The following is a 12336-nucleotide window of genomic DNA, read 5'->3' on the forward strand; positions in this document are numbered from 1 at the left end:
TAAGGAAAATATATAGAGCTGTTCCTAGGCATAAGATACCCCCTTAGGTGATGGGATACACAGGGTTTAAAGCATGAAGAGAAAAGTACACTAGCTGACAAATCCAGCCACCTTAAAGCAAACTGCTAACGCACGATACCCTAGAGACAAACATACAACTACCTCTGAACTCCTGCATACACAGCATGCTAGCTGTTCAGAAGAGCCTAAATATTTGCTGATTATCCATTTGCACTGGATTCTGACAACGCTATTTTACATAAATAAAGCTACTATCGCATTTGCAGAGCAAAAAAAAAAAATCTCAGACCTGAAGCTAACTTGAGTTTCAGAGTTTTCCATTGTTTGTGCAGAAGTAGTGCATCATTTCCCTAGTGGCTTTTTTTATAGTTACTTACATTGGAAGCAGGCCTCCGCTTTAATGCATCACATATGAATTACATGATCTGCTGTTAAAATGACGACAGAAGCATGAATTTCCTCATTAAAGCTCAAAGAGTGAAAGTCAAACCAAACAAAGCCTAGTAGTGCAGGCCAAGGTGTACTGAGGACAAGCACTCTCAACAGGCTATTGTTTTCCTTGGCATGCGTTGTCATGCAGTGCAAGGCCATGGCCACAGTCAAATCCTTGGTCTCCATTTCACGGCTAAGATTGAAAGTATTAGGAAGGCCTAGTGATAATTATTTATCCCAGTCACCATAACCCAGGTATAATTACTGTAAACATTTTGAACAGTACGTAATGCACAACTGACTCCAGATGCATATTTTTGCTTTCCCATCCGTTTCTTCTGCAACATCAACATAGAAAAATCATGCAGGTCTATTGCAAATTTTTGGTGCTTCCAATAGCAACACACTGCTTCAGTTCTGCTATGTGGATACATGCCCCTTCCCCCCTTTACACCTGGCACAGGCACTCACAGCAATATGAACTGTTCTATTCATTTCAGAGTATGCATGGTCTGCTTTATCGCAGGCAATGTGTGTTTTGGAGATTCTCATTGTGGAGCTGAATTGCTGGCCACTACCAGTATTTCAATTAACCACTACTGCCCATAAAATGTGCCTTCGACAGCCACACTTGTGACTATTGAGACAAATTGGGCACCCTACTCTCAAAAGTTTGACCTTTTTCTGCAAAGGCAATGCAATTAAAATGCTGGTGTGAAGAACCAACAATTAAAGGGAGGGATCAACAGGATTTGTTTTACAACATTCAGGTACAGTAGCAGCTAAAACACTTCTATAAGTACTGCATGTTTGAAGTCTTAGGAAAAATGCAAAGAAAGTTATTATAATCAACAAACAAAATAATCCTACAGAACATGCAAGATACAGGATTAATCTCACAGGCCAGGTTGGCTTTAGATAGTGACATTTTTATAATGCAGCCTGATCTTGTAAGGGCGGGCAGGAGCAAAATGAACAAGTCCATCTGTAGTTATGCAAGATCTAACCTAAAGAATATTAATCAGGAAAGCATGTAAGTAGAAGCTGTGAAAATTCAGCAAGGCCACCTCAAACACAGCATTAAAAGACTGACAAGGAAACCCAAATTCCTACTGAATTTATGATTTTTGTTAAGAACGTTACCACCATCAAGAGAAGCTTCATGTGGTACCAGGATAAGCATTGAAAAGTGTTACTTGTCTTAATGAATTGTGATGGCAGGAGAACCCCCGTGTGCATACAGCACCTAGCACAAAGGGGCCTCTCATCCTGATTGGGGCTTTTGGGTGTATACAGCACCTAGCACAAAGGGGCCTCTCATCCTGATTGGGGCTTTTGGGTGCTATTGCAATACAAATAACGAAGGACATGTCTTGAGCTTGTAAGACTCTGGGTATGTCTACAGAGGGATTTAAAAAAAAAAAAAAAAAGCTGTGGCTTGCCTGGGTCAGCTGACTCTGCTCACCGGGCTTGGGTTCCAGGGCTGAAGAAAAATAGCTGTATAGACATTTGGGCTTGGGCTTGGGCTGGGGACCCTGGGAGGGTGGAGGGTCCCAGAGCTCAGGTTCCAGCCCCAACAGCAATTTCTAGCCCCTCAACCCAAGCCCCATGAGCCTGAGTCAGCTGTGGCCTTGCTTCGCAGACATCTCCTCTAATGCTAGTATATTGTAGTACCTGTCTGGTAAGGCTTCCTCCGAGGTTCATGGTACCGGAACCAGTTTTGTTAGTTTGCAGCCATAGCATCACCGTGGAGGTCAACTTGTAATGGGCAGTGCGACCACTGGACTTTTCCTGAAAGGGAAGATGGAGAGACAAGTTAAAACATAAAACCTAAAAGATGGCAAAGCATGGGGGAGTCACATCAGCAGCCAGAGGATTGAAAAGCATAGCTGAATGGCCAGACTGAAGCCAATGTTTTATATTTTAAAATGCTCTCTCTCACACACACACACACACACACACACACATACTTTTCTAAAGGCAAATCTAGTTCCAGAAATTTACTCCCCAATGCCCCTTTTTTATTACTTAATTGGTGATATTTATCTGCAGACCTTTAAATTAAAAAAAGCTCACGGTTACATGCCCAGAAAAGAACGTATTTTCAATCTTTCTGGGATCCTTTTGATTACAGCCCTGACTTATCTTCATTCAAATTACTTAAGGGACTTTTCAAAAATTAATAGAGGAAAGGTTTACACAGCCCCAACATAACATTGCATTGTTCAGCTGAGCACCTGTACGCCTTTATTGTCTGGAATTAACTGGCTTTTGTTTTCATTTAGGAATATCAGCTGCCCCACAGGATGTACCTGAACTTCCACCACATGAATGGAATCCCAGCATCCCTTAATCTTCTTTGATCCGTCTCCAGCTTTCTTAATAAGGATCACACCAGCAAAGCCATGATCCAGATCCCAGAGGTAGACAGAGGAGACGCCACCTTCAAAATACCTGTAAGAAGAGAGCCAATAAAGATTCCAGATAAACAAAAGTTCCCAGATTCCAGAACGTTTTTTTAGACTGCTGTTGAGAGCCTACTAGATACCCAAGAACTTAAGTTTTCATATTTTTACATCATTCGTTTTAATAAAAATGATTGTACTTTTCTCTTAAGAAAAATAAAAACCTTACATGGATTAGTGAGAAACAGCTATTTATGGATATCTATCCAACTTGAGCCAACAACTCCTCCGATTCCAATTAACTGCAACAGCTGTTACAGAGCAAGCTACAAACCAGGCTGAAAGTAAGGGCTGTATTTGATAGTGTCGTTTTTCCTTCTCACTACCGAGAGTGTCTGGAAGTTCTTTATAGCAAAGTCTGCTAATTAAGACAAAAGGGAACAGATAGGTGGCTTTATGCTACAGTCTGAAGTTTGTGTGAAGAAAGCTGACATTTTGATTTATCGCTATCAGAGTTAGACTGAAACCAAAGTTCTTAGAAACGAAGGGCCAGTCAAACAGTCTACAGAGGACCGTTGGGCCAGCCAGAGTGGCCGCCATTGATGGCACCACACCAGGCATGGTGTAGTGAAGTTTCCACATCTGGCTCAATCCTCTGAATACACAAATCTCTGGGGTGGCCCTGCAGGCTGTGCCAGGTGTCCACGGACAGTTTGAGTGTATGATGTTGCTGGGATGGACAAAAACATCCCAGCACATGGCTGAAAAGAATGCACGTCTGATTTTGAATACGATGAGTGATTGAAGGAAGGCCAGATCTCTAGGAGATGACATTTTACACAAAGTCAAACCAGTTTATGTTCAGGATTTGGGGCTGACAGCACATATAGAATGTCTCTAGCCACTCCAAGTCTGCTTGTAAGAGGTTTCTGACCCATACAGCAACACAGATAGTACACAGACTTGACAGATCCTGAACTTGTCTCAGCACAAACACATTTTTGCATCCCTAAGCAAGACATGGATTTCATGCAGGAGGCTGGTACTTTGCCTGATGCCCACACTTAACGGCTGACGTAGGCCAATAATCACCGGGGTTCCAAGTCACCTTGGAGTAGCTCAGGTGGAATGCCATCAGGTCCCGCAGCACACCCATACCATAACTTTTGGATGGGTCTTTTACATTTTGAGTGATGAAGGATCAGTGTTTGTCCCTGGATCTGCAGCCATGTGCTTTGCCGGGTCTCATAGCTCCAGACAGTCATCGGAAATGCCTGGTTCAGCACATTTTCATAACATGTTTGTTGTTTTCCTTCTGTCTGGACCTTGTCCATCGATGAAAAGGGAGAGCCATCCGATTTCTTGATGGGAATGTTAGAAGGCTGTTTATGGCTGCCACTCAGGCATGTGATGGCTCCACAGGCTGATGCAGATTGTTGTACTTCAAGCTGTCCTCTGCTATCTCCCAGAGAGTTGATGTAGATCCCACGGTCACATTTTGTCATGGCCCAGAAAATGCCTTTCAGCTGTTTATGTACTTGGACATCTTGCTTGTGTGCTTCTGCCTTTTTCGCTAATATATCAGAGACCTTTTTTCGCTAATATATCAGAGACCTTTTCAGAAAGCCTAGGTTACTTACATGACCATCTCATGCTAATTGTTCCATTGGTGGACATGCAATATAGCATTATGTATACCACTCCAGGCAGGCAATCTCCACATTGTCCGAGAATGTACTGAGGGCCACTGGCTAGGTTTAAATATTAATCCACCTGGTATCCTGCTTGGGAGCAGGTATAAACCAGGGAATAAACTTAAAACATTGAATCTCTCTTCTTTAGTGGCCAAAAAGTACATTCTTGCAAAACAGAGAACTATGAACTCTGTAAAACCCCACACCTGCTCTTTTGCTGATCTAACTGCTTTACACCTTTCTTACCACATTATACATGTGGTGGATGAAACATCTACTGTAAAGTAAACAGATATAGTAGGGATTGGGGAGCATATGGTTTACTTTTTGCTTTTAGCAGACTGCAACTGTAATCCTATAGCATTTTAGCACAATTATTACAGTTCCTTCTTAGCAAGTGTCTACAGTGAATCTCAAGCTCTCCTTATGCAAGAGATGTAAAGCATGAATATTCTCCCACAGCATGCAGAAAACTGAGATTTTAGTAATTTAACTACTACAGCAAAGAATTTCAGTCCCTGCTTCTCTTAACTTTGTACTTATAGGAATTTCCAGGACACTCACAGCTATAAGAGTTTAACTCTCACGTCATAAGGCTTAAGATTTGTCACACCATTTAATAGCAGGATTTTAATTTGGCTTTTGTTTTTGCTTTAGTGTTAACTAGTCTCTCATACTGCTAGCTATTAGTCATGACTGGACCTGATGTATAAACTACCAAGCTGACTGTTCATAATAGTGTGGTTCTAATGCTGTTCAGTCAGTCTGGTGCAAGTATAGGAAGCTGAAAAAGCCAAGAGACAAGTGCTCATATAGCTATAGACATCTAGTTCATTTTGTGAGTGTTCTTCATTCATATGCTCACCATGTACACTTATGGGTATACACAACATCAGAGAATCCATGTTTCGAGAAGGCTGCTTCAGTGGTAGCCCCCCACATTGGAATAGTGGCTCAGCAGCCAAGGGAAGGAAAATGTCATCCAGGTTAAACAGTTTTGCAGCCCTAACTTTAACTGCCTTTTGAGGAGCATGTTCATTTAAATTTACAAGTGATTTCATGTTTCCCTTCAGCAAGAAAGGAAAACCTCACTCCATTATTAACATGACAAAAATCTATTTTCTTTTTTACACAAGCCTGTTTTACTAACTGCATTTAGGTTTGATTCCACATGCTGTTCATTTTGGATCTCCGGATATGCTACAGACAGTTCCAGAAGTAAAATGCATCCTCCCAACTCAGTGCCCACAGTATAGTGTGAACAGACAGAAAGATTATTGTAAAGGAATGTGGCCTACTCTACTCAAATATTCTCTCTGCATCTGTAGGACACAAATCAAAGCTTAAAAAAAAAAAAAAAAACACCCCCACACAACCCCTCCCCCCCCCACACCATACAAAGAGACACCAGTGCTACCCAAATTCTTCCTTATTGCACATATGTACTATCATACCAAAGAATGCTGAAGACTGGGAGACAGATATAAACAGTTAATTCAATACTACAGCAGTTAGTGTCCAGTGAGGGACCTTCACTATGGATCAGCAAGCACAGATGTGGCATTTAGTAACAAAGAAGCATATAGTACTGTCCTATGAAGTATTGTTATCCAGAGACATTACCCCAATTAAAAAGGGAAAGCCTTTCAACTGAGCAGACATGCTGAAGCCAGAACTCTGTTAGGTTACCAAAAAAAACCCTCACTCTCCTGAAGCATGTGGGAATGGATTGTAACTTCTGCATTGATCAGTGTGCCTTGCAGTTCCTCAGAAAACTGACCGATGCTTCCTTGGAGAAGAGAGCAGAAGGGCTGAAAGGCTAGAGAATAGAAACTACATCTGCCTCCATAGCAAGTGTGCTAAAAATCACTGTGGGTGAACTGGCAGTCAGTGAGATTATTGAAGGGTATACAGACAGTTTCCCCATTATACATTTTATGAGCTTGCTATGAGCCTGAAACATTAATTAAGAATGGGACTACAACAAGGTTTTTTGGAAATTTATTCTTACCTACTGTACTTTGATCCTAATGACATGAAACAGGAAAAAAATAATTTTTATGTGGTTCACATTTATGAGATTTTACATAAAGGCTTTTGTGGGTATTTTAAGAATGTGCTAAAATGTTGTTTGAAACCACATAAAACCATCTGAAGAACCTCCCGCCAGAACTAACAGCACACACATGGAAACACTTTAACTAGTCTTTGTATATTTAATGAATCAAATATAGTATTAATATTGTTTTAAATACTAACATGCTATTTCAATAAAGTTACTTTGCCATAGCCAGCTTAGGTATCTTGAGACCCAAACGATAATGCAAACAATTGAATGCAGTCGTGTTCAAGGGATGAATGTTAGCTGTATGCTTCACCAATATTTGATTATTCCAAAAATTCACTGGTTTTCCTGAGAAGAAAGTGTATATCACTGATCAGAAGCACTAGATTTCAGCCAGAGTCACATGGAGACTAAATTTTAGGGTTCAGGTTTTATTCCTCCCTAATCAGTTTTTATAAACCATACTGATGTGGGACATGTCTGATAAATACATAAACCCAGGACATCATGTTTAGGGAACTTTTCTTTAAGCTTACTTTCTCCAGGAAAAATAAAGATGATGCTACAGGTTAATTGGCTACTATATAACAGAAAATTGGACAGAGATTGGCAGGAATTGAAATCTACATTTGTAAGCATGGATTTGCTGCACAAGGACAGGACTATATCCAAGAAAGCTTTGTCAGACACAGAAAAAACAGACACACTTAATAAAAAACTAAGCAGAAAGGTGGGCAACTGACTTGGAAAATTCTACCTTCTTCTTTGAGGTGACAGTCTACATGAATCCCTACTCTTGATCTATGCCCCTCTGAGTTTTCTAGATTGTTGTACGTGTAACTGCAGTGTTGGGCAGATTATTGTACATCTTCCTCAGAAGCATCTGGTTGCTAGCCACGGTCAGAGAGAGAATACTGATTAGATGAACCACAGGTCTGATTCAATATGGCAATTCCTATCTTCCCGTGCAACTTCTGGTGCTTTGCAAGGCTTCCCAAATGTGAATACATTTTTCCAAAGCTAAGAATAGCTGGGAACTCAAGTCTTCTTCAGTTTAAGGACTGGATATCTCCAGATTATTCTTTGGCATGGAGGAGGGGGCAAGATTTTGCAGTAAGAGAATACTAAAAAAAAAAAAATAATGTTTTTGGTTGTGCTAACCACCCACCACCCTTTATCAGAAGGCTGCACTGCTGGTTGACACACTCCTATATTATGGAGGCTTCAAGGGGTAACCGACCTTCAATAAAGACTGCTGCAACTGTTTCAGAGACTTCAAGTTATGTTTCAGGAAATATTTACTGTGCACAAGAGGTTGATCCCTGGAGTTACTGAAAAGACATTACATCCAATATATCAATAACTCTCGCCATCTAAAGTTCAGAGTAGCATGCCATTTTTCATTGGAACCCCTTTATAGTTTGAATGTCATGGTCAGGTACACAGATTTTATGTCCATTACTCTTCAACCACAGAACTCCTGGAAAAAAGTCTTTTTACACAAAAAATGTCACACTAAAAAAATTTTTTTTTAAATGACCTACTTTATGAATGTGAGAAAAAAAAATATTTAAGTTAAGAGAGATCCAAAGCTTTATGAAGTGTTTGAAGTTTAGGTGGGTGGACACATAGGATGGAAACTTGTTTAAGGAACTCTAGAGAGTAAAAGCTTGGCCAGAACAAAGCTATAACTTCAAGAGAGTTGGGTTGGGGGGTGGGGGTGGGGGGGGAGGAAGTTTCCCTTCTCCCCAGTAGCACATCCTAAAAAAAGGGGGACAGATTGATCACTTTATTTTACCATTAAAGACCAGATTATTAATGATGTTGTTTGGTGCCATTGGAAAGCTCTTTCCACAACACTTGGTATGAATTTTGGACTATACACTGGGAAAGTGAGTTTCCATCACACTGCAATGAAAACAAGCTATGGCTCTCAATTTCACTAGAACCAAGTCACATCCATAAAAACACTTGGGCATTTTCCAGTGGGTAAGCTAGTGCCAAAGACAGCGGGTGGGTTTTTGTATCTGGCTCATGACTCTTGCAGCACAACATTAAGCCACAAAACCCAATGCCAAGTACCAATACCATTTGTTTATGAAAACCATTTTAAAATGTGAAGTGGTGCTTTCGACTGGATTTGGTAAAGTGACACTGTTCACTTTGATTTTTTCTAGATAATTATATAGATGCTTCTAGCAATTGCAGAGTGTAACAGGAACAGCTGGTCAGCACCTAGTAGTGAGTCTAAGTCTCTTGATATTGATAGAAGAAAAAGTCCTATTGTCTCCCAAAAATGCTTTTGAGCATTCGTCTACAAACATTAAAATCACCACCAAAAGGGCTGCTGTTTTCTGGCAGTTCTAATGGGTGACTGAATACCACAGGGAGGTCAATGGAGGAGCCTATTTGAAGGCAGAAGTTTAACTGACTGGTAGGACACACGACAGAACAATTTTCATCATGTACCTCCCCCACCCAAAACAAAATGTTGACTTGCATTTTTGCTTTCTAAGTATAAAAAAAATGGCCAGTTTCAGCAAGGAAAGAGGTGTTGTCAAGCCATTTATTCAAATTGACTACACATTACTAGCTCATGGATGGAAAAAGATTTTAAGGCTACAGAAAGAGTTCAGTTTTGTCATCAGGTAATTTCACCATTGACCTTCTCCCCATCCCAGATTTACAGCAGCAAGAAAATACAGAATACTGTTCAACAATAAAACAACAGGCATGAGAATGCATAGGACAGTTTGATATAGGGGAAAACGAGCAGGAAATAATGGTTTTTACTGGCTCAATTAGAGATAAGTCAAAGTTCCTTTACTCCTTTCCCTTCATCTCACACACAATCAGGAATGGGGCCATATGAAGTTCTTTAAGGATGTTCCCTGAATACTAGAAAAGGTAAGATGTTTGTGTCCTCAGTCCCGTTTAATGAACACGTCCCAAAATATGCCTATGGATTCTGTACAGGTATTTAACAGAATTTTTTTCCAGCACACACAGGTGCAACAGTCCTATGAGCAAGCATACCAATAAAATTAGGTATGTGTAACTTCAATGCCAGTTACACTTAACTGCACATCTGGACTGCGGCTGGACGACAAACTGCAAGGAGAGCTATAAAGAGTAATAATGCTGCCTGCATGTTAGGAGAACAGCATTCAAAACAATCGAACAGCTAAAAGTCAGAAGCTGCCTAGAATCCTGGAGTTTGTGGCTTTCAATACATTACCATTGTCAAAAATGACATTCCCCATTTAGTTTCCCCAAACATTCAACTGTACTTAGTGCTTGAAATGTCATGACCAAAACCTCTTTGAGAAGTCACCAGCAAACTACCATTAGCCTCCAACACAAAAGACTGAGTCACCTCGTAACACCATGGTCTATCTCCAGTTACAGAACAGGCTCATTAAACCACAGGAGGCAGAGACTTGCACCTATACCCATCAGTTTGACCAACAGCAGGCCATTCTGTAGAGAGCCCGCTGCATATTTAATGAAGTTGCAGACAAGTTTTACATTCTGCAAACTACAATTGCTCACACATGCTGTTCCAAAATAAACTAGAATTATGTCAGTCTCTTAAGAGTGAAACTGCAGAGGTACACAGTGGAGTCCCAGACTTGTTTAAATAAGTAGTTCAGCACCTAGACGTACATAGTTACAGAAAGGGTCCTAGTGAAGGTAGTGCCGTAATCAGGGCAAGCAAGGCAGCTATCCGGGCGCAAAGCCGGGAGGATGGAAAAAACGTTTAGAAGCACAAATATGCTTGTTCGCCTCAGGCGCTAAAATGCCTAATTACGGCTCTGGGTGGAGGCCCCAAAATCTAAATACAGGGAAGGGCCTTCTTCCCTTCAGGGAAATGAACACAAATACAGTACGGGGTAAACAGCTTCAGACAGCAGTCTTGTAACAAACTACAGCAAGATACGCTGAGTTACAGATCTGCAAAACATTGACAGGAATTAGATCTTGAAGGCTCTTAAACGATTTACACCCTTACAAACTAGGCTGGAGAACTCTGAAGCACCACTGTGTACTCCACCTGCTGTCTGGGTGTGAATCTAGGAAGTGCAGGACAAGTCGCACTGCTGCTGTAAGGAAAGATGCAATAAACCTAGAGTTGAGCCTCATGAAATTCACCAGTCATTCACCTTTACTGATCTACACAGAACACTCTCTGTATTTGCACTTACCACTTGGGAACATGTTATTTTTATTTGAAGCATAAAACTGAATATTAAAATATATTTGGCAGAAAAGATGGGAGGCCTAAAATAAACTATTTCTTGTGCATGAGCATTAAATGTACTGAAATCATGCTTGGCACAGATATTGTATGGCATATGAATTCACACATCAAGTTTACTCTAGCCAGTCAGGTTACAAGAAGGACTATTATTCGCTGATGAGTTAGCCTTCTGACTAGGGTTGCCAACTTTCTAATTGCTGAAAACCAAACTCCCCCCACCCCCCTTCCCCAGGCCCTTCCCCCATCGCTCGCCGCCCCGCTGCTCCAGAGCTGCAGCCTGATACCAAGCCTGCCTGCCCACGAGATGCAAATAGGAGCAGCCCTAGCTGAGCAGGGGCTGATGTGGGTTGATGGCCTGGCGCCACCTCTTCCCCACTCCCCCGTGGTAACTGAACTTTTGGTGTCCGGTCGGGCACTGCTAGGGGTCTCCTTTTTGAGCAGACTTTCTGGTTGAAAACCGGGCACCTGGAAACCCTACTTCAGGGCCGGCTCCAGGGTTTTGGCCGCCCCAAGCAGCCCAAAAAAAGCCGCGATCGCGATCTGCGGCGGCAATTCGGTGGAAGGTCCGAGCGGGAGTGAGGGACCGTCCGCCGAATTGCCGCTGAATAGCTGGACCTGCTGCCCCTCTCCGGAGTGGCTGCCCCAAGCACCTGCTTGCCAAGCTGGTGCCTGGAGCCGGCCCTGCCCTACTTCACCATCTGATACCAACTTATTCATTAAAAACATAGCATACTTTTAAGACACTGTGGGAGAGCTTTCAGAGATGCAAAGGGCAGTGTAGTACTCAACCTAAACTGAAAGTATCCTCCACCACTTGCTAGGTTCACGCCAGAGTCAGTAGATGTGGATGATGATGCTCTTGAGCTCCCCAGTCCGGATTGTAACTGTCAGATAGTCCAAGGGCCAGTTTCAGATCTAGTTCCTTATTACTGTGTCCAGACCTGTAGCTCAGTGTACCTTGACTTTCAAATGGAGTTAGGAACCTAACTGACATCTGTGCCTTTGAAAATCTCCCCTTGTACTTTTAAGAATAAACTGCTCTATTCTGAGCATACATGTATATTCTCTAACCGAGATTCAGATGTTCAGCAATAAGACAAACAGCTATATGAGCTAGGAAGTTTATCCTTAATCAGTCTAACTATCTTGTTCTGATGCATCTGTCTGGCCAAACATTGTCTTGAAGGGGGAGTCAAGAGCTTTGGAATTATCAAACAACCAGCCGCACCTACAAATGTATGGCGATGAGCACGGTAAAGTGGCTCAACAACAGGGACCTAGCATTATTAAGGGGTAAGTCACTAAACATCTAGGCTTGGCTTTTCAAAGGAGCCTAGGAGTCTGGAATTCTGATGGACATCAGGCACCCGGACTCCCTGAGGCTCTTTTTTAAATCCCAGCCGCAGAGGGTAAAGCTGTAATGTTCAACAGGCAGCATGGTCTTATGCAAATGAAGTT

The 12336-nt window shown here is 41.7% G+C and overlaps 1 protein-coding gene across 1 annotated transcript in view; it reads right to left on the reverse strand.

Annotated features, from left to right (window-relative positions):
- CAPZB (capping actin protein of muscle Z-line subunit beta) overlaps positions 1-12336 on the reverse strand; it is a 111471-nt gene that overhangs the window by 18129 nt on the left and 81006 nt on the right. Inside the window, exons 5-6 of the mRNA XM_065421169.1 lie at positions 2766-2907; positions 2128-2244 (exon numbers count right to left, since the gene is read on the reverse strand). Coding sequence (XP_065277241.1) covers positions 2128-2244; positions 2766-2907 — 259 coding nt within the window. The remainder of the gene's footprint in view (positions 1-2127; positions 2245-2765; positions 2908-12336) is intronic.

The sequence above is a fragment of the Emys orbicularis genome, chromosome 22 (genome assembly GCF_028017835.1).
Source record: "Emys orbicularis isolate rEmyOrb1 chromosome 22, rEmyOrb1.hap1, whole genome shotgun sequence".
Lineage (NCBI taxonomy): Eukaryota > Metazoa > Chordata > Testudines > Emydidae > Emys > Emys orbicularis.